The following is a 24,988-nucleotide window of genomic DNA, read 5'->3' on the forward strand; positions in this document are numbered from 1 at the left end:
ACAAACTTAAAAGTACCTCGACTCTCTCTGTCACCTGTGGTTGGGTTTGAGTGGTTGTGGAAACCTCCTGAGCTTCATAAGAAAGAGTCCTCTAGAGAGACAGAGAGAAAGAAGAAGAGTATAATAATAGCAACTCTTGTGTTCTGTTTCCCTTTTGTCTTGTGTGGATCTTAATATAACAAGGCAGCTGAAACACACACACACACACACATACATAATTTACAGTAAAACAGATGCATACGTTATGTTAAAAAGCACATGCTAAGAGAAATAGCAGTTTATGAACACATTCATTCCATTCAGCTGGTATGTTATAAAAATGTAGACCAAAAATATGAAATAAATTGTAACCTCATTGAAACACATCACGTATTGAGGCGTGGAGCTTGAACGAGAATACACCGAGGAAAACACAGGCTCCTGGAGACACGAAGAGAGGAGAGGAGAGGAGAGGAAATCTCTTACAGTCACATACAAAAAATATATATGGTTAAATATAATGAACATCACTTTTAACACATAAGTAATACGCAGTGACAAAGCAATACCGTATGATTTAGTTAAAGTAGCTAAAACACTTACAAACAAACCTGTAAAACACACATACTGTAGCATTCTTACCCAGCACTGAGTTTGGGGATGAAACTCGGCTGTAGTGAGATTGTCGTCCTGCAGGGAGCAGTGTGGACACCACAGAGGAAGAACACACATTAGACTGACACCTGTGACTCACTTGCTGCATGCCAATGTGCATGTGGCCACAAAAACACATGCTGATGCATTCATTTAATCACACAAATAGGAATACACATCTCAGTCAATATGATTTGGTTGAGCTTGCTTAGAAACTTTATCACACACACAGTTTACAAACCTGTGGCTCACTGCTTTGACTGATATTGCACCTTTCCATAGCATTTTGCTTTTCCTCTTCTTTCTCAGCTTCTTTTGAGTCTGTCAGCCTGCGGACAGTTTTTCTCATTTAGTAGGACCAAAAGACTGCAGACTACTTTGTTTAAAAACTAAAACATTTGAACAAATCCAATACACCTCATTTTATTAAATGCATAAGCAGGATGTTTTCTATGAAAATAAATAATAATAATAACTCAAATAATAAATAATAATATAACAGTATAGTTTGCAATATGAAACCGTGCCATCTACTTCATTAAACGTCCTAAGAATCCCAAACGGAAAGTAATACTTTAAAATAAAAACTTGGCACCACCTTACTGTCAGAAGAAGTAATCAGTATCTGTTTTTACATTTTTTTATCTAATTGAAAATCTGTCTGCGAAGGAGCTGAACTTTATTTACAGTCACGTTTAAACAAATGAATATTTCCTTCCTGATGACCCCAAACTTTTGAAGCGTTGCATATATATCTGACGCACACAGTGAGAGAGTAAAAAGGAGAGCACCTGTCACTCTGTTCGGTGATCTGGAGGTCCTCTGATAGAGACGGACGTTCCTCATGCTTTGGAGCAGATCTGCGTGTTCTGCCAGAGCTTACAGAGGCTTCCTTCCTCGCCCTCTGCCTCCAGGGAGCGCTGGAGAGAGGAGCTGGGGACTGATCCACGGGTGTCATCTGTCTCTCCTCTATCACCTCTCTCTCTCTCCTCTCCAGGCCGTGTCCGTTCAGGTTATCCCTGTCTCTGCTTTCACTCCTCCACACCACTCCCTCCGAAGAGCTCTTTTTCAAGATGCTTTTAATCTGCACTGCATTCTGGGAGCTGCTGTCTGATGCAGGCTTTAGATGGGGTGATGGGGTGAGTTCAGAGGAGGAAGCCCAGTCCTGCCCAGAGAGACGCACTTCACTGGGCTTCAGATTGATGGACTCAGCCTGCTGTCGGTCAGAGAGGTGAGGTGCCAGATGAAGACGAGGAAGCTCAACAGGCCCTTTCTGAAGCTAAGAGTGAAAGAAAGACATTGTCATGTCTCTGAAAGATATATATATATATACATCAATGGAAGATTTGCAAAACTGCATTACTGCAAATAATTGCAAATGTCCTTTATTCCTACCTTATTAATTAATTGGATTCTGAATTAGCTATTTGTAATAATTTATTATTTAACCCCCTCCCCACCACTGACGCAAATTTTAAGCTTTCTGTGTTTTCGCTGTGTTTTCATCAAACATTAAACAGCATATTAATCCAAACTGCATCATGGAACTGAATGAAATAAAGCTTTGGGGGTGTTTATGGTTACAGTCTACTGCATCTATGTTTTCATCATCATTAAAAACTATATTCTTCGACAAAAGCATGATTTTTCTCAGCATTCTGTTTAAAATGTAGCATTTTTATGAAAACTTGCTTCCAACAGTCAAGGGTTGATGAAAAAAAATAAATGAGGCCCTTTCTTTGGACATATATTCTTACACACATTTTAAAAATGATCAAAATGTTAGCACTGAACTTTTTTGTGCGTGATGGCAGTGCTGCTCAACCAGCTAAACATGCACCAACCAGCACAAACCAGCATGAAAATTCACAAAGTTGACTAGATCTAAAGCTCTTGTCACTGTCACTAGAGAAGATCTGTTCACATTGCATACTGACTAGACAGATTTAACAAGTGGAGACTTACACATCACACCAAATACACTTACCAAATTGACCTCATCCACGGTGATGGGCTGCGTGCGGTAACGCGCACCCTTCTGTCTGCGTCTCTCCGCGGCCTCTAGAGGGCTGCCGTCTCTCGCCGGACCCCCCACAGCACCCAGCATGGGCTGAGACAGTTTGTTGAAGAGAGCCAGTTTCTCACTCATCGACAGTTTGGTGCCAGCATCATCCTCCACCCCAGGCTCAGTCTCACCTGCCTCACCCCGCTGTGGGCTGGAGGAAGGATAATAATTACATTTACATTTAGCAGATGCTTTTATCCAAAGCGACTTACACTGAATTCTAACTACAGTTTTACATTTTATCAGATCTTGGCACAGCTAGCGCCACGCTCTACTATTTGAGCTACAGAAAATAATTAACAGTTCATGAACTCATGAATCATCTTTCTTCTACATACACTGCTTGTTTTTAACTCTCGGAATTACTTTTTAATGTAGCAGTGGTGCTTCTGCTGTGAGTATAGATAGAGATTTTAAGACTATCCAATATATATTGGATAAATATTAGTCCCATATTGGATAATATTAGAAATTAGTCCTGTCTACCTCGCTGCCATCGCTGTTTCCTCAAAGGTGATTGGTTGAGTGAGTGCACGAGCATCGTTGTTACGGCGAACTCTGCGCTCGTGAAAACTGTTACTGGAGCGAGGTTTGAGGAACGAGGAAGCCTCAGCAGAAGATGTCTTTTCCAACTCCTGACAGAAGAATGACAAAAAAATTGTAAAGTGTCCGTGCTGTTTGTTTTCATAAAATTAACGTGAATGTTAACCAAAGTCCATCAAAGTCAAATAACGACCGTTGATTTCAGAGTTCGGTCGTTACAGTCATGTTGGCATATGTTCTAGCTACTGTATGCAAAACAATAATGCATCCCACAGAGGAATGACTATCAGTAATCACATCAACATGTAGATGAATACATGTCAGAATTATCATTGTTAGGTGGACAGTTTCTGTGATTTCTGCAATTTTTGATGTCTCTGGTTAAGTGGGTCAATGGCAGAATGAATAAAATAGAGCCCGGGTTGGCACTCTGGGTAAGGAAGACACAGTAACCAATGAAACCCAATGGGTCGCACTGTAACCAAACACTCCAGGTGTCTTATTACCACCTACAGCCCAAAGAAAAAGCAAAAGAACAGAGAAGAAAAAACAAGCTGTAGCAGAAATAGAGAGCGAGTTCTCCAAAATGCAGAGAATTAAATGAGTGCATTCAATCTAATGCTTCCTACAAGTTTTTTTTACAACTAAATTATATTTATTTATTTGTAGAATTATTATGCTAAGACTTTTTTTAGGGTCTCTTAACTAGTGTCTTAAGCGTATTACTACAATATTAGCCTTTTAATAGTTGTTAAACCCATATGAATGCCTTATTAGACACGACCTTATTTTATGTCACTAATCAAACCCAACACCTAAACAACCACCTTATTATAAGTAATCATAGTGAATAAGTGTTCTAAAGTGTTAAAATTATATATATGTATTTTTTTAAAAAGCAGAAGGATTTAGATTTTTTAAATGTGTGCAATTTCTGTAAATATAATATTATGATGCCTGAAAAATAAGTACTAAATACTAAAAAACCAAAAGGGGTATTTCATAGTACAGGATAAGTATAGTCTACAGTATATATAATTAGTTTCTATTAAGAAGAGTAAATTGGGAAGTCCCCACACGGGTAAATATATACAAGGTGTGTGTATTCCATCCATGGCAATGACCTTTTTCTTTTCAGCCTGCAGCAGTTGCTAAAGAGATATGGTGGGCTCTTGTTTCACCTACTTTAAACAGAGACATCTTGGCAGCTACACTCATCTTGGCTCTGTCATCGGTCTTTACATCCACTGCAAGAAAAACAGCAAGCGCACATTACATGCTGATTCACACACTCAGACACATATTTATCTAACTGAGGACATAACCGCTACTGTTTTTGAATAATAGAACTATAATTAATTAGCTGTAACTCGGTCCCTTTTCAGAATGCTTTAAAATATTATTTGGCCCCAAACTATAGCTATATCTAAACGCATACGCACACGCACATGTGCATTTGATTCATCTTAGATCAGAGCAGCCTAACGCCTGTGTGAGATCACTAAATGACTAAGGACCATATCATACCTAGTCTCTCACGCACTAATAAACTCACTGCTCCGTGGTTGGCCTGGCAGATGTATTCTTCACCTGTGTGTACTTCTCTTGCCTGGCAGATTTACCGCTGACCTCAAACACACACACACTTCTTCCCTCTGTTTGTCTCTCAGGTCATGTGTGAACTTAGTTCATTAAGCTAACTGTGTTTTTGGATGATTAGGCGATTGTGTGAATTATTACTGTCCTAAAAAGCATAGCTTATACTTATGACTCTTTAAGCTCTTGAGATTTGATTTATCCTCTCTCCGGTAATAAAACAGAGATCATTATAACTGTTAACGACAGTATCCTCTTACTCAAAATATATGCATGTGTAAAAGTGTATAAGAGTGTGTTTATGTTTTGGTTTAATATGATATCTTACACACTTCCACTACACACAGGCTCACTATGATCCATAGTTTTATTCCATCATAAAACTAGCAGTAAAAAATGTATTTTTAAAACAGGTGTTATGTTGCATTGATACTATGTAGCATTAGAGTAATAGAAACTTAAACGAAATAAAATAAAATAAAATAAAAAAAACAAAACCATACATACTACAGTATACACATTACCGATCAAAGTTAGTTTTTTTTTCTTCTACAAATTAATATACACTTTATTCGGCATTAAATTGATCAAAAGTGTCTAATGAAGAGAAATGTAAATCAAAGAATCTTGGAAAAAAATGTCACGGATTCTACAAAAACATTAAGTAACATTGATATTAATCATAAGTGTTTCTTGAGCAGCAAATAAGTAGAATAAAATGATTTCTGAAGGAAACATGACACTGAAGACTGACGTAATAGTGCTGAAAATGTGGTTTTGCAAAAAAAAAAAAAAAAAAAAATTCAGCAGATTTTTGAGTTCTCTCAACTTACAAAACTCATACGATCAAAAGATGAGAAACAAATTCAAATATCTGCCAAATCTGGTTGCCTTAAAATTTTAGCTTAGCTCCATTTTTGTTTTTTACAGTGCATAGGAACAAATTACATTTTAACATCTATTAAAATAGAAAACATATTTCACAATACTATCATGTTACTACATTAATAAAATAAATGCAGTCGTGGTGGGCATAAGATCTTTCAAAGGCATTCAAAATGATACCAACCTCAATTTACCTCAATAATTCAATTCAGTGCTGCTGAAAAAGTGCAATGAGCTTTTCACTGCAGGTTTTAAACTTTATAACAACATGAATTGCTTGATTAAAAGTGCAGCAATTTTAAGCACTTACTTTGTGAGTTGTCTTGAATTTCATCGTCCATTATTCTGTGAAAAGAGAAAAAAACGAGAGCTCTTAGAGTAACAGGAAGCACCAGACAATCAAACTCACACTCAAGCACTCAATCCTTTTCATGCAAAGCAAAAGATACACAGAAAAAAGTGAGATGACTTCACGCCAGATCTGCTGTAACAAGCCTCTCCTGCACTACAGGCGCTGTGACAGACACAGACACATCTGTGCAGGTTATAAGCATGACATAATGCTAACTATTAAAGCTATGAGCTCTCACACACACCCTGTTTGATGATCCTATCAAGCACGTAAGATACATGCTGAACTCATTTCCTGACTCAAAGGAAAGGACTGTGCTGGCTTATGATCTCTGTTAATATCTTCCAGGTAGTTATATTACAAAAAAAGTTCTTTGATTTTACTCTTAAATTACTAAGCAACAATCACACCCAGCACTTTCTTAAACATGCATTTGTTACTATGCAGTGATTCAACAATGTGTATATATTATAAATATATGTGCGTGTGTGTGTGTTATTCTACATGATAATATTCAACATCCCTTAAATCAGAATTATTCGAATTTTGAGAACTCACATAACTCATAATTCTGACATTTTGCTTGTTTATATCTCCTTATTCTTTCTCAATATGCTGAGTTTACATTCAACACAATAGAGTGATTGCTATTTTTCATGTTACAGTTTAAACTTTTTATTGTGATTTTATTGTATTGTAATTGAGTTTATATCTTGCAATTGTTAAATGATATAAAGTTTACAAATATAAACTCAAAATTGCAAGGGGAGAAATATGATCTGTAAGATAAAAAGTTACAATTACTTTGTATTAATACATTGTTTTCTTTTTTTCCCCTATGGATGAAACTTGCTCCAATTTTGTACTTTTCAAAAGTTGAGATTTGTGCAATTTTTATGTTTTTTAAATAAGTTTCTTATGCTTATGAAAAAGTGCATAGAAAAAGTGCCATTAATACTGAAATATATTCATTTTAAAATACAAAAAAAAAAAAAAATATATATATATATATATATATATAAAAACTGCAACATTTTTAATTAAAAACAAAAACATCATAAAAGGTTAATACAGGCAAAACACCCAGTTTAGTGTGTCTAGGTAGGCACACTGTAGGCCTAAGTGGAGATCAGAGACAGTCGTCTCCATACCCGCAGCTGTCCTTTATCTCACAGGCTGTAACGGGTTGAGTACGGAAACGTTCACTATTTTTGCGGCTCCCTGCAGAATCCCCTGGCATGTATCGACGAGCACGCCGACGACTTCCCTCTGCACCTGGTTGAACTGCGAGGTCAAGGGTCAAGGCCACCACGCCACCATCAGTGGCTCTAACATTTGAGCAGACAGACCGTAACAAATGGGGGAGAGGAAGAACGTGTGGTTGTGGGAAAAAGAAACAGAGAAAGACGCAATGAGTCAAAAGAAAAGATCAGAGAAGAACTCTGCTACTCCTCACAGCACACTGAAGATGGTAGAGTGTTAGACAGCATCAGTCACACACTGCCCCAAAACTACAGGTGCACATTAACACTGTGTTAGCACCACAAAATGTGCACAGAATACAGGTTATTACATAAAGAGATAAACTCCAGTGAACCCCAAAATGTATCTTTAGCGTACAAGGATAAAGATCCAGCCAACAATGGAACAAATGCTTAAAATATTCCTTAACACATTTAAAAACATTTATTAAATGTGAAAGCTTTTTAAATGTTTGAAAGAGCATAACATATAAACTAAAATAGTTGTTTACATATGTGTGCTGTACTTTATTATGTATATGTTAAGCCACACACACATACAGTATATATTTTGAAAATATTTAAATTTATATACATGTATATATTTATAATTTATAATATATTTATAATTTTATATTTCCATATATTATGTATGACTTATGTAAAGTACATTCATTGTTTATTTATATTTATTTATATATATTCATATTATTTCTATTTAAACAATACCATTTAAATTGGAGTAAGATTTGTTTTATGTTTTTGAAAGATGTATGTTATGCTCACCAAGGATGCAATTTTTGAACAAAAATATATGAAAACTACTATATATATGTGAATAAGTAACTTTTAAATAACTTTTTCAAAAATGTCTTATATTTCTGTGATCCAAAGCTGAATTTTCATCATCATTACTCCAGTCCTCAGAGTCACATGATCCTTCAGAAATCATTTTAATATGATGATTTGCTGCTTAAGAAACATTTACGAAAGATTTTTTCAAGATTTTTGAATGAATACAAAGTCCAAATAATATCATAACTTTTGAGCAGAAGCATATATTCATTATATTAATATGTGTTATATGTGTTATAGTAATATGATTTTGTGAATGTGAATATATAGCATGTTATATAGATACTGGTGTTAAGAGTTAGCGCTGGTCAAATAAGTGAAGATGTTTTGCCTGGGGTAATACAAACAGAATGAAGCATGAAATGAAGACACACACTGAGGAGTCCCTACACTCTATCAGACGGAGCTGGGCTCGAGGTTTGCTGTAGAAGAGCGTTCCTCAGCCGGCCTACAGATACATGAGTGTGTAACTGAGGAGTGTCAGGGGTTGAAGGCCCATGGGAGTCTGGAGGCTTTTCCCCTGCCACTGTACCAGACGAGCCTAACAAACCTTCCCTGGAGAGAGGCAGAAGACTTCAACTAGACACAAGAACGCCAGGAAAATAAAGTGTGCAAGGAAGGGACAGGTGAGAGATAAGAGGGACAGGGGTAGATACATAAAGAGTGCTAAAAGTGTAGCTGGAAAAAAATTTGCAGATAACATTTCCGTCCATTTGGATTACACAGTTTTGACATAAAGAAACAAGCTTGACGTGATGCACACTTGCCAGTTATATATAAAATAAACAAATACGAAGGTACTAATAAAATGAATGTGTTTTAAATGCACAAAAACGGGGTTTAAATATTGATCAACAATAAATCAAGTTTCAGTCGGTTTTTAGTGCACAGGGAAATATAGCAAAACCTAATAGCAGGGATCAGAATAAACTCAAAGCTGGAAGTCCTGCGAAATCAGCCTAAATATTGGCAGAAAATGTCCCATATCTCCCTCAATGCAATGCCTTGCTTATGTCCACAGTAAAACCAGAAATGTGTTCAAGGACAGCAAATTAGAAGAATGTTTTAAATAGAATTTAGGAATTTGGCAGCACTTTAGTATAAGGACCAGTTCTCATTATTTGCATATGAGCATGCCTGTTATTAACAAATTGCTTATCTATTAGGGAATATGAAGCACATATTCTGCATGACCATATTCTACATCCCTAATCCTACCCAATACCTAAACCTTTAATACCAAGTCAGAGTAAATGCAAGAATTGGACCATTAGTTGGGCTAAGAGGGATGTCACAAATCTTTGTAGAGTACAAAGTCACAGGAAAGCTCACCTGCTTTGGTGTGTGTTCTCTCCACTGGAGTTCACCTTACACCCATTGGAGATCTTTGTGGGAACAGGCCTCTCTTCCATTTGTCCATTCCTCCCCATCCCTCCATACATTCCTCCCGAAACAGACTTATCCACATATGTAGAGTCACGCACGCCACGTCCTTCCCTCTCTCTTCTCGACCACTTAGACGGGAGCTCCTCTTCCTGGCTGCCGTAGCGTTCGGCCAGCTCTCTGCGTCTCTCCGCTTTGTAGCGCGCTATCCGTTCAGCTCTGGACTCCGGGGCTGCACTTTCCATCGTTTCCATAACATGAACTCAGTTTGGGTGTCTGAAGTAGAAGTCCTGTCGTGCGGTTAAAATGATATCAACACCTCAAATTGAAAAACAAGGGCGGAGTCTCAACTGAAGAAAGTTTGGTTGATCAGAAGCTCGAATTACAGCAGGTTCCTCTAATAATGTGTCTGTGTACCATCCTGATTACTTCCCCGAGGACATGGCACTGTTAAAAAAACAAATAAGAGTTCTCGATTAAAACAGAAGTATTCAGAGGCGTAACATTTCTATAAACAGGAGAACACGAAAGCAATCGGTAACACTTTATTTCCATAGTCCACTTTACTTTGCAACTACATGTCAACTGGCTGTCATTACAGTATTAAGTCAAGTCGAGTGTACTTTAAAATTAGTAGACTGTCTGCTTGACAACTTCTAACTCTTTCTTTTGATGGGTTCACAACATACCGCATATTGACTATGAAAAATTTTGCATGTATACGTGAACTTATTCTATTAACCCTAAACCTACCCTAAAAGTCTACTCTCAGAGTTAGTAGACATGTAGCTGGGAAATAAAGAGAATTATTTGACATGTGGTTCATATGTAGTTACAAAGATACTTACAGTTAGTAGAATGTCTAAAGAGAACTATCAAAATGAAGAGTAACCCAACCAACATCTCCACTATAAACATAGACCCTTTTTTCCCCATTTCTTCGTGCAAGACTAAAAAACAACCTATAAAACTAGCCTTTCTCTTCCTTATTTATCTGTGTAAGTATGCTTTATAACCTGCTTTGCTGAGCTCCTACATTTGGGAAACTCCACTTGCACTGACACTCTACACCTCTGAAGTGCAGCTCAACTCAGCAGTCTTTGAGGGCAAGCCATTCATCAGACAAGCTGATCCATCAACACCCAATACAGGTGTATTTTAGTATATTGCAGTCTCAGCAGGTTTACTGCTTTTATAATACTGCACATTTAAATAAATAAAAGTCTAATAGCAACAAAGCTTATAATTATTACAATGATTCCTACTTAAAAACTGCTTACATTGCATAAAATGATTAAGCTTGTTAATGTGTGTTAAACGTATATCTGATATCTCTAAATACCTCATTGACACACTGATGAAAAACAGACAAACAAAAAAACATATACTACTGTTCAACAGCTGGGGCTAGTAAGAATTTCTTATGCTTACCAAGGCTGCATTTATTTGATCAGAAATACAGTAAAACAGTAATATTATTTTCAGCATCATTAATTCAAAAATCATCATAAATGCTGCTCAAGAAACATTTTGTATTATTATTAATGTTGAAAACAACATTTATTAAATTAAATTTTGTAAAAATATAAATGTCTTTACTGTCACTATTGATCAAGTTAATTCCTTGCGAAATAAAAGCTTAAATATTAATAATAACTGGGGAAAAATAGTGGTGCAGTACACTACTGTTAATTGTCTTTTTGGAGTTTAGTTTAGTTTAGTGCAGTTTAGGGTTAAGTTTGAACTAATTCCAAAACATTTCAAGCTATTTTATTGAGCATGTTATAAATATTTAGCATAAACCATTATTTAACTTAGAAATAGCTATTATTTATATAATTTATATTTATCTATTTTTTTATGTAAAGTATAGTAAAGAAAGTCATTTCTAAACAATAAGATGAAGAACCTGCATAACAAGTGAAGCTAATGCATCTGTACGCCATCATCTTGTTCGTCACACTCGGCTGTAATACATGAAATCATCCAAACAGTGCTGTTCAGAACATGCCTTCCTAAATGATCATTCATGAGTCCACAGATGTGGTTACCTAGACACCAACCTGCCATAACAACATAAACACAGCTTTACTCATGCATAAATAATGACATCACCATGTTATCACCCATATAACATGGACCTGGCTGGCATGTGGTGGACGGTCGACTCGTGGGAGCCCTCCAAGAGAGCTGCTGTAGGGAATGCACCATTGTGTGTGTGTGTGTGTGTGTGTGTGTGTGTGGAAGGCCACACTAAGTTTAGTGAAGAGACTGAGCTATAATTACTCATGTTTTAAATAAGCCCTTTGAAATTGTTAAGAATAGTTTTGAAACGGGAATATCTAGTAATGACTGGTTTCAATCTTGAAGTTTAGTCCATCAAAGAACAGCTATGAATGTGTGTGTGTGCGTGTGTGTGTGTGTGTGTGTGTGTGTGTGTGTGTGTGTGTGTGTGTGTGTGTGTGTGTGTGTGTGTGTGTGTGTGTGTGTGTGTGTGTGTGTGTGTGTGTGTGTGTGAATTTGTAAGGGCTCCTCTGCTCCTAAATAAGCAAACTGTAGGCATCAGCGTTCTGCCAGATCCTCTCACAAATGAAACACAATAAGCCCGGTATAACAACAGCGCAGAGACCCAGCAGCACTACAGCAGAGAATGAGCAGCGAGTGTTTCAGGAACCCACATTTTCAGCTCTCAACTCTACTGAACTCACAACATGAGGAATCACAATTAGTATGACCAGTTTAATAGTGCTCTTCCTCCAAGAACCGAACAAGCGACTGCTTCCTGACACAAAAACTAGCAAACGGTTTATGCCCATTCATCTAGACGACAACAGTGTTTTGGCAGGCTAAAAGCACATAAGTTTAAAAGTGCAAGTTTTTGAAAGCAATATTCTAAGCAACCGTCGATAGTGGAAACCACAGGTTGGTGCACGTAAAAGAAAAGCTCGGTCAAATATAAAATTCTGTCATCATTTACTCACCCTCATTTCACTCCAAAACCGTGTGAACCTCTTTCTTCTGTTGAGAACAAAAGAACATTGCCGGTAGCCATTGACTTCTGCTGTAAACAAAAACTGTGGAAGTCATTTGGCAAACACTTTTATCCAAATGAGCTTACGTTGCATTTAAATTATACATTTACATTTTAGCGGTTCTTGCTTTTCTTGGTAATACAACACAGAACCACATTGTGCCATCTGTTCAAGCTACAGGAAAGACTATTGGTTATTATTTAAGTTATAATAAATAAACGCTGATGAATGCTGTTGTCAAATCTAATCTAATAATAGCTTAAACCTCTTAAGACTGTGAATCACCAGCAGGATCTTCAGCAGCATTGCCATGTTTCTATAGGGAGTATGAGAGTCATGTCTTGCCTGAGAGGTTTAACAAGCTCAGCCATGTTATGACCCCTGATAAGAGTCTCAGATCAGAAGAGCAAAGAGTGTTTTAACCAACTATTTGTGTTAAAAAGGTCTGCTATGCGCATCTAACAACATCTTTGTTTTCATCTAACTGACGCCTGACTTTGATACTGCTTAAAACATTTTACATTTTATTTTTCCTTGCTTTTACATTAGAGGAACGACACAGTTTGTAAGTAATGATGTCCCTGCACGGCATCCAGCAGTTAGCAACCAAACAAAGCAACTACGCCAGAGACCGAGCCAGAGAGACAGAGCGAGTCACGTGAGAGGGAGTTTGAGGATACGGGTAGGAAAGGCACTGTAGTGGCTGGTTGACGTTTGGGATCAGTTAGACTCATCAGTCCTTAATCCAGTAACTCTATCTGGCATGGACATGTGCTGAGCACAGACATATGCAAACAAACACACACACACACACACACACACACACACACACAGCAGCGTTCACAAATCACCGGTCACGACCGAGATATTCTCAGCACACACTACTTATCTTGCTTAATAGCTGCTGGATTAATTGTACTACAGCTAGCTTATGGAAGGTGTGTTTTATGAATTTCTGGCTGATTCACAACAATCCTGCAGCATTTAGATTGTTAGGTCTCATTATAATAATACGAGACCAAGGCTTGTGCCAGGAAAAACAAGTCATTCAAGATGCATTAGAAATCATCAGACATCAGTTAATTGCCAAAGGGCTTGTATTCAAAAAGCAGGTGAGATTCAGTACGATACACATCTTAATTCATCTTAATCTGTATTATTGTTTCTTTTCTGCTTGTCACAATACGAGCAAGACTGCAAAAAAAACACAGAATGCGCTGCTTTTCCACTTAAGGAAACGTGCTGGCATTCTAAAAAAGCAGCAGTCAAGTTTTTAAAAAAAGCAGTTAATAAAAAAAAGCATTATTTGAAAAAAATTATTATATCACCTTGTGTCTTGTGTTTTTGAGCCATGTCAGTGGTATATACAAGGCAACTTACGTATTGCGTAACTTATATATTAGAAACATAATTGCTTTTTCCCACATATTTGTGCTTTCCCAACCAAAAAGGTTTCAAAAAAGCCACAGCAGATCTGTTTCAACACACAGTAGTGTGTATTCCCTGAATGAGTTTTTGAACAAATCAGTTGAGTTAATGATTCAAACGCTTACAGTCATATGTCGCCACCTACTGGTGTATGTAACTTGAGGAAACTGGATATACATACTGTCGCCTTGTGTATAATGACAATGTAAACATAGTTTATGACACTTCCTGTATCTTCGTCTGAAAAAACACACTAAACACTGTTTTTTCAAATTCAAAAAATGGCATTAGTTTTCTTATAAAATCAGTATAAATCATTATCTCTGTGGTGTGTGTGTGTGTATGTGTGCATATGTTAAATAAATCTGAATCAAACGATTAAAGGATTAAATGCAAAAAAAAAGAAAAAATCCAGAGCAAGTAATACCGGCACAATTTTCTTAAAGGCATTGTTTGCTATAATACATACTGCTATAAGACACGTCCTATTACATGTCATTCTGCTCAGTTACATCATAAGGATTTAGAGCAGAGTAAGTTTATGGACTTACAGCTACAACCATGATGGGATTCCAGCATTCTTGCCCCCATCCTGAGCTATGATCAGGTAATGCAATGTCACGGTTATATTTAACACCATCATTACAGACATAGTAATAGTCTTAAGACAAGAGGTTAACAGCACAACACAAAGATGTTTAAGACGCTGAGCAAGAACAGAATGAACATAACAAATAAACAAATAGTGGCAGTGGATGACAGAAATTACATAGCTTTTGACCTCGGTTATACTCACACCACACACAGGTCACACAAACTAGACAAGTCATAACCTCACACACACACACACACACACACACACACACACACACACACACACACACACTACAAACATGAACACTAACTGACTCATAACCTCATTGCAGGCAGGGAAGAAAGAAATTCTAACTTTCCTGTTATGGTTATTATCCTTCCCAATAAAAATAATAATAATAATAACCTGCAAGTTTATTTGAAGCCTGTACATATAACATATGATAGAGGTATTCATTAAGATTTTACAATACATATTATAATTCAATGCATTTATATCTGCAGACAATATCTATTTTTGGGTACACTCAGTAGTAAAGCATTAAAACGTAGTGCACTATATCTGTAGTTCCATGCATTTATTAAAAAACTGAGTAAAATGTATAAATTGTTGCACCAGTATGCATCCAGAAAGCCTTTATATGTATTGCACATAAAACGTCAAGTAATGTATTATATCAATCACTTATAACAGTCATCATACTGCTTATCAAGTCCTGGTGAGGAAATGCAGACGACCACAATATGAAAATAATGCTCAGCATAGACAAATGATTCAGCTAAGTCATTTGAATTTGCGCTAGCGTACATTTATAGAAACTTGATGAAGTGAGTTATTGAGTTTGAGGTGTACAGGTGCGTTTGCTGCGCTGGAAATAGGTCCAAGTAAGCAGATATCGGAGCAGGGCAGCGAACCAGATACAACACTTCACACATTTTATACAGTAAAGACTCGCAATAAAAGCTCGTTATTCGGTCTGCAAGCAAAATCCAGCGCGCGAGCTCATTACACGAGAAACACACTACACTGTTTTGCATGGGCCACATTTATGAAATGAGCTCAAAAGCTGATCGCTTAGTCGTCAAGTTTCACCACGATAGAAGAATCTCACTGTTGATATTCCAAAAAAAATCGTGATAAATGTAAGAACAGAAATGAATGAGTGTACTTACTCCGTCTGTGGGTGGATCAGCTGTGCGCTCGGATCAGCTCTGACAGCTTCACACACACACACTCTGCCCCAATGGCCAATGGGAACGTGTGAAAAGCCCTTTTAGGGGTGTGTGAGTGTGTGCGTGAGTGTGTGTGTGTGTGTGTGTGTGAGAGAGAGAGAGAGAGAGGTAAAAATACCCCATGACTAGGGCAACATTCCATTGTAAGGGGTAACAGCACAGTTACAGTTAAACAGCTACATTTGGTTTAACATTTTTTTTCCTGCTAATAAAAACATGAACAAGAATAGCCGATATATCAAGCATTTGAGTTCTACATGGAGCGGGTCGCCCCCTCATGGTCGCCATTATGTTGACGTCACACGACGGAGCTTCCAATTCATAACGACAATTAGTTTGTTAGTAAACAGACAAAAAATGTCGGTAAATGCTAAAACCACTGGCAATACTGAGGTGAACAAATGTCAGCTAAACATTAACAGACTGTTTTGGGGTGTACTTTTAAATTTTAAGCTGGAAAAATATCGGTAAATAATGAATGAACTCGCTGACCCCTCTGCATTAGGTTTCTTCAGAATGGCAGATGTCACTCCATAAACCACCACTGAACCAATTTATGCTCATGTGCTATTGTATAAAAAAATCTTGTGCAATTATACTTTGACATATCTGCCTCCCAGTGGCCAACTTCTATAACTTCCATATATAAGCAGGACGCTTTGTGGTTATCTTAGCTCTTTACTAATTGCATTAGGTTAATCAAATGGAAACTGTCAGGTGATTAAGAAGAAAGGTGGCAAACAATATTGAAATTCTAATTTTATTACTGAAGTGTCAGTATAAAGAAAATAGACAAAATGCGCATTAAATTACAAAATGTCGTAACTACTTAATCTCGGCCCATTTAACTCCAAACATGCACTGTTAGCTCTGCTTTTTACCGAAAATGTGTCAGGAACAGAAAACATACAAACTTCAAACAATTTACTAATAAAAGCAAACACTTCCAAGTGATGCCAAAACAAACACAAAACAAGGCGCAAAAACTTTTGCTATAAGTTAACTTTTGAGAACAACTCTAAGTTAGCACACTGAAGCTAACTGGAAACATCAAACTTACCCGTTAGACAACCAACTGTGCTGCAACATACACAAAATGTCATTATTAGAGAGCTGTCATACATGAAAAAGACAAATTCTCATTCCTGCTCGTCATTTTAAACCCATGAATTAAGGAGAGAGAGCTCCAAAAACATCTGAAGTTTTTTTAAGTTTCTTTTTAACAATACCAGTAAAATTGTACATATTTCCACCAAAGATGTTTGTACCTTGTTTTCATTAGACAAAACCGTGATCTACAGATGAAGGTGCTGCACTTTACTCCATTATAAAAACAACAACAAAATCAATTTAACAGAATAATTTTTTGTGCGCCGCTGATTGGCTGGGAGGAGCCTGTCTAATCATTTGACTCCGCCCTCTTCGCTCATCTGTCATTCATCTTCACGGTGGCAATCTGCCAGGACAGGATGCGCTAAAGCTCTACAGGCAGAAATGCGATGAGCTGGATTGAAGGTCAAAAATTGCTGTAAGGAAAGAGAAGTTTTAAACAAGAAAGGTTATTTGTATATATGTATTTTGCGTACCGGTCACTAAAATCTCTCTCACACAGGAATAAACACCACTTACAGACAGCAGGTCATTCTCCTCATGGGTGAGACTGGGCAGCAGTTGTTTTGTAGGCTTTTTCTCAGCCCATGTAGTGCTGTAGCAGACAGGGCTTTCAATGGGCCAGTCCTCCTCAGCCGGCAATCCAATGACCCTGAGAGAGAGAGAGCGAACACGCAAGACCACAAATGACCATAAAAATGGCGTAGATGTGGTTTGCAATAATATTAACTGGGATTAAGAAATGCAGAAGTATTTCGACTCACTCAAAGATCTTTTGCAGCTGCTGGATCTCTGTGAATCCACAAAACAAAGGCCTGCAGAAAAGGTGAGAGAGTTTTAAATTAAGCCAAAGGCAAAAGGTTGCATGCCTTTTCAAAACCATAAACAACTACACAAGGCAAAAGAAATATGTTTTCGTTTACTTTTTTCTTGCTTTGTAGACAAATGCGACCACTGTTCAAATGTTTGGGGTTTTTCAAAATACAGTAAAAGCAGCCATGTTATTATTTACAAATCTTTTTAAATATAATTTAATCCTGTGATGTTAAAGCTGCATTTTCAGCATCATTACTCCAGTCTTCAGTGTCACATGATCATTCAGAAATAATCCTACTATGCCGATTTGCAACTTAGGAAACATTTATTATTAGTAGTATTACTTTCAATGCTGAAAGCAGAATTGCCGCTTGATATTTTTGTGGAATCTTTCAGGATCCTTTGAAGACTAGAGGTTCAAAAGAACAGCAATTATTTGAAATAGAAATATATTTTTAACAGTATATGTCACTCCTTTAATTAGTCTTTGCTTAATAAAATAATGCATATATAATATGTTGACCTTTTCTTAAAAAAAATGTGGAAAACGGTGGTGTACGTTAAGTTGCGTCTTGCTGAACATTGTATAAAATGCTCTCACCTTAACAGAAAGAGCTCTGCAAAGATGCACCCAGCACTCCACATATCCACCGAAGACATGTAACTGGACTTCAGCAGGACCTCTGGAGCCCTGTACCACAGGGTCACGACCTACACACGCGGAAATACAAAACTCACTCATACAATACAGGCTCACTAGCGCCTCACTTACTCCTGTGAACGTCAGTCCGAGCTCCGTACACATGGGGTGAGGGCGATGTGGTACGTATACATCCTGGCTAAACCGAAGTCTGCAATCTTGACCTCCCCTCGAGTGCTCACAAGCACATTGTCTGGCTTCAGGTCCCGATGAATGACGGTGTTAGTGTGGAGGAAGTCAAGTCCGCAGAGCAACTGACGCATCACATCCTATAGCAAGAGAAAGGTCAAACACGTGAATCTATGCTCTAGTCTTTAATGTATCGCTATATTGGGGGCATGCTGTCACTAAAGGTGTATGTACATTTAAAGAACTGTATCTTCTTTAATGGGCTTTCATGGTAGCAGTGTGCAATGACTTTTTGTAGCAAAGACTTTCAGATACGTGATCTCAAACCACGTTTAGGGGAGTGTCTTTTTTTTAATTTTAGATTTGTGTATCATCTTAAAATGTTTTTTTAGGATAGGGCAATATTTGCTGAGACACAACTATTTGAAAATCTGGAAACTAAGGGTGAAAAAAAATGCATCGCATCTTGCTAATCAAAAGTGAAGTTTTGATATATTTACAGTAGAAAAATTACAACTGTTTAAAAAAGTTTGGTGGTTCAGGGACTATATAGAATGACTAAATGAAATGAAAGCAGAGTTAAAACCTTGATCTTGTCCCTGGCTAGGCCTTTTTCCGATGCTTTGCTGAGGAATGTGGTCAGATCCTGATCGATGTACTCAAACACCAACGTCAGGTCAAACTTCTCGTTCTGCCATCCAGCTGACACATTCAGCAACCTAACAGAGAAATGTCATAATAATGCTGAAAATGCATTATGCTTTCCAAAAGCGGTTTCCATACCCACTTGACTATGTTGGGGTGGTTGAAGTGCTCTAATTTTCGCAGAAGAGCCACTTCTCGTATCACGAACTGAGGGATGCCAGACTCCGGCTCCTCGGGGATGTTGAGCCTCTTGACCGCTATGAAGCGCTGCTTCCCGCGCCTCTCTCGGGCTTTGTACACTTTTCCGTAGGCGCCCTGGCCGACTTCTGCCAAGATTTCATAATCTGAGCTCTCCCAACAGCAGCTGTCATCCATGTTTAGATCAGATCGGTCTGTCGGAGCGTGCCACTGCAAGAGACGAAAGGCATTGGGTGCCTGATAAAAGGATTTAGAAAATCGGGCAACCTTCAACTCTACCTTAGACCGTATAACTGTTACATGAAACAAAATAAGCATTATTGCATAAACATAACAAATATTCATTAATGCATGCGTGCTATTAAAAAAAAAGTGGACATCCCGTCGACACAAGATTGGTTTATGATTAATTGAAGTTTGCATTAATAGTCTTTAAAAGATTAAAATGATTAGTGATTCGTTGAACTGAACCTGTGTATTTGATTTTTCCACTTAAAGAGGACCAACTTCAGATGCCACGAGATTTATGCAAAACACAAAGATGCACATTTGGCATTAAAAATGGTGTTTCTAGACACTTTCCCTTAATTGATAACGCGGTGAGCGTGCACGCTGTGAAACGTGTTCATTGCTACGCTCTTTCGAAGATATACAGTTTTAAGTAAATTAACTTACCTTTTCTGCCAGTGTCATCCAAAACCGCGAGGAGGAAAACTATTGGCTATTAATTTGGATCAATGAGACGGATCAATAAACGTTGTTCGCCATGATTTTAATAAAACCTCACTACATGCACGGGGGCGAGATTTGCAACTACAAAAACCAACCAATGAACAGCTCAGGATTTTTTTCTGGATATCCCCCATCTCATGACATTTTTAAAAAAATGCTAAATACTTATATTACAAAAAACTTATATATACAAAATAATATTTTTAATAATTTAGTTCAGGTCGGGTATGTTTTTTTTGTTGTTATTATTTTTTTTTCAACGGGGTAGATAAGAATAACGACATTAAATATAGGATCTGCCATTTTGAGACTTTACTTTTTTTTCCAACACTGCCCCCTTGATGTAAAAGCTGACACATACCACACAGTGATTTGTTGTTGAAATGAACATATTTATTCATTATGCACAAGCATGCCTTGTATATTAATAAGCACATTTATAGGCAGATTGCAATCTCACTGCAACTTAAAAAGACAGAATAAACACACTTATAACTGTGCAGATGACAGCATCAGCATCTCAAATACATAATTTGAAAAAGATTCTTGTAAACCCTTTATACAGACCTTCAGGCCTATATCCATAGTAATTAAATCAAATCTAAGGGCAAATAAGATTTTAGTTCATAGTTATGAAACACTCACAGTGCTAAGCACATCTTGTGCTTTTTACACAATAAACTGTTCAGAAAGAAGGATAATGGGAAAACTCTGCATTATTTTACAGCCTAAAATAAAAAATATTTAAACAATTAAATAAACTGATTCGGATTCATTTCCCTTTAAAGTGCATTAAAATCTAGAATTGGAATTTCTGTATAGTTGAGATTTAGACAAGTAAGGCACTTGGTAAGCACTTTACTAATCAACGAGCTTTAAAATGATTAGGTACAAATGCACTGGTGCATTATTGTTAGGCAGTGCTTATTAAATCACACGTATCCTACATGTGTTCTTCTCCAGAGCCACATCTGGTATCACTGGGAATGATTAAGAACATGTTACTTGATACTTATTCTTTCTTCTTGTTGTTGCCATTCTTGACTCTCTTGGCAAGACCAATGGCATCCAGGTGAAGGTTACGGTTCAAGATAACAGAACCACACGTCAGCGCTCCTGTCAGCGCACCAGCAAAGCCACACAACATTACATCCTGACCTGTAAACAAAGTCCAGAATTTGAAAGAGAAAGGGGAAAAAACAGAGCATGTTGTCCTTTCTTCAATATAAACATTAGGTACCATCAACTAAAACAAAAACAAAGGCATTGTATTTCTCTCAAAAACCTACTTTTGAATGAATATATATATATATATATATATATATATATATATATATATATATATATATATATATATATATATATATATATATATATATATATATATATATATATATATATATAAGACAAACTCACCCGTGAGGAAGAGGTTTTTAATAGGAGTCTGTGGTCTGATGATAGCGTTTAGTTCAACATTGAAGCGAGGAATGCCATGATCAATACCATAGATCTCTCCTTCAGGAGCGGCGATGTAATGCTGATTGGTGATTGGGGTGCCTGCATCCACATATTCAATCTACAGACACAGAGACGAAGAAAACACACAACAAAAAGGGTGTATCGTACATGATGAGAGCAAGACCCTGTTTAGTCCCCGTTTAGAGAGTTCATACCCTGTCCTTGATGTTAGGATAGATCTCAGTCACTGCCTCTAAGATGTTGTTGATGAACGCCTCCTTCAGCTCCTTGTAATCTACGCTTCTGTTCTTCACTTTGTCATCTTTCCACTCTTTAAACCATGCATAGTTAGCAAAGCTAACGACAGTCACAGTGGATTTACCTGGAGGTGAAGAATATTTGGATTTTAATTAGAACTCATTCAGTCACATTGCATTCAAACACTCTTGACTACAATTACAGGTTTGTCCACTTGTGAATGCACTGGTTTATCTTCTTTTTTTTCTACCTGGACTTCTTTCTGGCCAGGTTGAGTCTTTGGCAGAAGGTGAGGCCACAAAAATTAAAGGGACCTTTTTAGAAGATTCCTCTCTCTTCCCCTTCATGTAACCGTCTATCCTGTGAAAACAGCAGACATGTACACAGATGAGAACTGATGGCCAGGGGTTTCGAAAAGCTTTATATTTAGGGGAAACAGGTTCACACTCACAGCTCATCGAAATTGTTCTCAGGGAAGATGAAATAGTTGTCTGCTTTCAGGCCCAACTCTTCTTTTGTCCCATCCACACCAATGAAAATACTGAGACCACCATCTCCATGCTGCACCATACTTAGCTGTTTCTGAATCGCTGCACATCACAAAAAAACATCAGTGCAAAGAGGTTTTGACTATAATTATATAAAGTACATCAAGCTGCTCTACAAGAATATAACGCTTTATAAGCATAGGCTCTCTCACCAGGCATAGTCTGCACATCTTTTGGCAGGAGACGTTCGTAGGTATTGAAGATTCCAGCATCTGAAATCACGATGGGAGCGTGAACATGCACCTCCTCCTGCCCCTTCAGGACACTCACACCTGCACCAGCCCCAACAAAACAGCCCAGTCAGTAAATCCTGGCTTTAAATTAAATCAGTTCTATTATTTAGTTTCTGAAGTGAGAGAAGAGTTACCAATAGCCTCTTTGGCGTCATTGAGGAGTATGCGGTTGACCGGTGCTCTGACCAGAACTGCACCCCTGCCTTTTCAATGATGGGGATCATGTGGTAGGCGATCTCACTAGCACCACCTTTTGGGTACCAGGCACCATTTAAATAGTGGCACAAAAGCAAACTGTGCATGGAAAAGCTTGCATCTTTGGGCATTTTACCTGTTTATACAAACACAAAAACTGTAGCCGTGAGTTATCGAACAAACATATGAAACCACAGATTTTCAGTCAAGTCAGAGAACCGGATCATCTCACCGTAGGTACCAAAGATGTAGGACATCACAGCTCTCAGGTCTTTGTTCTGTGTGAGCTCACTCACCACATCCGTCAGGCTGCGGGAAGCATATCCGAAGAATGAAGAAAGACGACTGGCCAGGCCTGTGTGCACCAGGAACTTTGCGAGAGGAGTCGGGAGGAGCTTCAGCAGGACCATGAACCAAACGCCATTTGCCACTTTCTGACAAGAGCATGAAAAATCAGTGTTATGTTATGTGTTTTACAGGTTTAAGAGATGACGCAAGCTCATGTGCAAGCCTCATTCCTTCAGGGAGTCACAACAGTCTTGGATGAGTGCCTGTCTGTAGATATGATTGTAGGGGAAAGGTCATGCAAACAGCTACATACAGTTATAAAGAGATTTCAACTTTGAACTCCTAAGCACATTCATACTGAATGACTAAAACTAGAAATTAATACTTTTACCAGTAAACTAACTAACTACAAATTCCTGTTACTCCTGTATTTTGGATCAAATACATGCAGCCTTGGTGAGCATAAGAAAAAAGTTAAAACATATACAATATATGGCCCATATAAACAGCATGTGCAGTGACCCCTGACAGACAACTCCTTAACTTACTAAACACTGTCCTTGTTCTCACCTTGGAAAGTCTTACATATTCATCAATGGCCTTTTCCTCCCCTGGGAAACACTTCTTCAGTTCATCAACATAGCGTTTTTTTCCACTGTAGATTGGGTATATGCGGCGGTTTTCTGGTGGACCCAGGACCACTTTGTCAAAGGGGTTCTCCAGCGGGTCCCACTGCAGCTGCCCATTGGTCAACTGGTCAACCACACAGCGAAATGGCTTGTGATCCAGTAGTTCCCCAATATAGTGTATGCCTAATTTAGTGGAAAGACATTCAGATCACCAAAAACTGATCTAGAAAGACACGATAGGGGTTTATGGTTGATAAATACTGTTATCATGTTGATTACAGAAGTCTTTCTCACCAACATCAAACTCAAAGCCTTGCTCTGTGAAGGTGTGACAGCATCCTCCAGCCCGGTCATGCTGCTCCAGAACCAGAACCTTTTTACCCACTTTAGCCAACAGAACAGCAATTGCCAATCCACCGATCCCACTGCCGACCACTACTGCGTCCAAGTCCTGAGGGACCTTACTGGCCAGAAAGCCTGGAAGTGGATACAAATAAAATATGCACATGGTCAAAAGCTAGTTTACAGTAATAAGTTAATATTTTAACTTACAATTAGGTTAAACATAAAAACTTGGTCAGTGTCAACAGTAACGTGCAGAGTCATATTTTTAACCGACCTTGTTTCAGGACTTTATTCTTCAGCTTTCTGTCAAGCACCATGGGCTTCAGCGGCTCGCGCGTGTCGATAGCAAAAGGGTTCGGTCCAGGAGTTCCCAAAACATATTTAAACAGAATGGCCACTAAAGCCAAGGAAATTACGACGACAGCAAACCACATGTTGTCAAGCAAAATGTTGTCATTTGCTAACAAAAACTGTTATCAACAACACTTCCTCACACCACTGTCCAATATAAAAGGTGTTCAGTGTTGACTCCTCCCCCCGAGACGATGCGGACCAATCACAAGGTTTGGTTTTAAATGACGTGTTGCTTGGGAGAGGAGGGCAGTTTTAATGTACGTTTAATACATATTATGTATAATATGTAACACCAGGGGAATATACCAACGTTTATAAGTTTATAAGTCTCTAGGTTATTTAAACATGAAACGGTGGTACATTTGTTTTGGCATTGCCCTTTTGTAAAACAATTCTGGAGAAACGTCTGCTATTTTATTGTACAACACATCGATAGACATTTTGTTTTGTTTTGGAAATATGTATTGTTAGGTATTTTAGAGAATAGCAGATAAAAATAAAAATCTGTAT

The 24,988-nt window shown here is 37.8% G+C and overlaps 3 protein-coding genes across 3 annotated transcripts in view; all 3 read right to left on the reverse strand.

Moving 5' to 3' along the window:
* Nucleotides 1-15,817, reverse strand: part of svilc (supervillin c) — a 23,858-nt gene extending 8,041 nt beyond the window's left edge. Inside the window, exons 1-14 of the mRNA XM_043234673.1 lie at nucleotides 15,781-15,817; nucleotides 12,535-12,611; nucleotides 9,503-10,000; nucleotides 8,561-8,725; nucleotides 7,226-7,402; nucleotides 6,033-6,067; nucleotides 4,427-4,488; nucleotides 3,185-3,333; nucleotides 2,621-2,849; nucleotides 1,425-1,912; nucleotides 875-962; nucleotides 622-669; nucleotides 352-420; nucleotides 17-91 (exon numbers count right to left, since the gene is read on the reverse strand). Coding sequence (XP_043090608.1) covers nucleotides 17-91; nucleotides 352-420; nucleotides 622-669; nucleotides 875-962; nucleotides 1,425-1,912; nucleotides 2,621-2,849; nucleotides 3,185-3,333; nucleotides 4,427-4,488; nucleotides 6,033-6,067; nucleotides 7,226-7,402; nucleotides 8,561-8,725; nucleotides 9,503-9,807 — 1,890 coding nt within the window. The 5' untranslated portion in view covers nucleotides 9,808-10,000; nucleotides 12,535-12,611; nucleotides 15,781-15,817. The remainder of the gene's footprint in view (nucleotides 1-16; nucleotides 92-351; nucleotides 421-621; nucleotides 670-874; nucleotides 963-1,424; nucleotides 1,913-2,620; nucleotides 2,850-3,184; nucleotides 3,334-4,426; nucleotides 4,489-6,032; nucleotides 6,068-7,225; nucleotides 7,403-8,560; nucleotides 8,726-9,502; nucleotides 10,001-12,534; nucleotides 12,612-15,780) is intronic.
* Nucleotides 15,818-16,586: 769 nt separating this feature from the next.
* On the reverse strand, nucleotides 16,587-20,409 carry cdk21 (cyclin-dependent kinase 21). Its single transcript, XM_043235529.1, has 7 exons — nucleotides 19,383-20,409; nucleotides 19,182-19,314; nucleotides 18,568-18,735; nucleotides 18,368-18,477; nucleotides 17,715-17,765; nucleotides 17,470-17,602; nucleotides 16,587-17,366 (listed from the first exon to the last, which is right to left on the reverse strand). The coding sequence occupies exons 1-7, from the start codon at nucleotides 19,859-19,861 to the stop codon at nucleotides 17,274-17,276; spliced, it is 1,167 nt and encodes a 388-aa protein (XP_043091464.1). The 5' UTR covers nucleotides 19,862-20,409; the 3' UTR covers nucleotides 16,587-17,273.
* A 132-nt stretch (nucleotides 20,410-20,541) lies between these two features.
* On the reverse strand, nucleotides 20,542-24,628 carry retsat.2 (retinol saturase, tandem duplicate 2). The gene is given in 12 exon segments (XM_043235528.1): nucleotides 20,542-21,328; nucleotides 21,587-21,746; nucleotides 21,844-22,010; nucleotides 22,137-22,246; nucleotides 22,338-22,476; nucleotides 22,587-22,706; nucleotides 22,802-22,870; nucleotides 22,873-22,998; nucleotides 23,095-23,296; nucleotides 23,721-23,962; nucleotides 24,074-24,256; nucleotides 24,399-24,628. Coding segments are annotated over 12 exon segments (1,824 nt in total). The 5' UTR covers nucleotides 24,559-24,628; the 3' UTR covers nucleotides 20,542-21,182.
* Between the last annotated feature and the right edge of the window lie 360 nt (nucleotides 24,629-24,988).

Source organism: Puntigrus tetrazona, chromosome 3, assembly GCF_018831695.1.
Source record: "Puntigrus tetrazona isolate hp1 chromosome 3, ASM1883169v1, whole genome shotgun sequence".
NCBI lineage: Eukaryota > Metazoa > Chordata > Actinopteri > Cypriniformes > Cyprinidae > Puntigrus > Puntigrus tetrazona.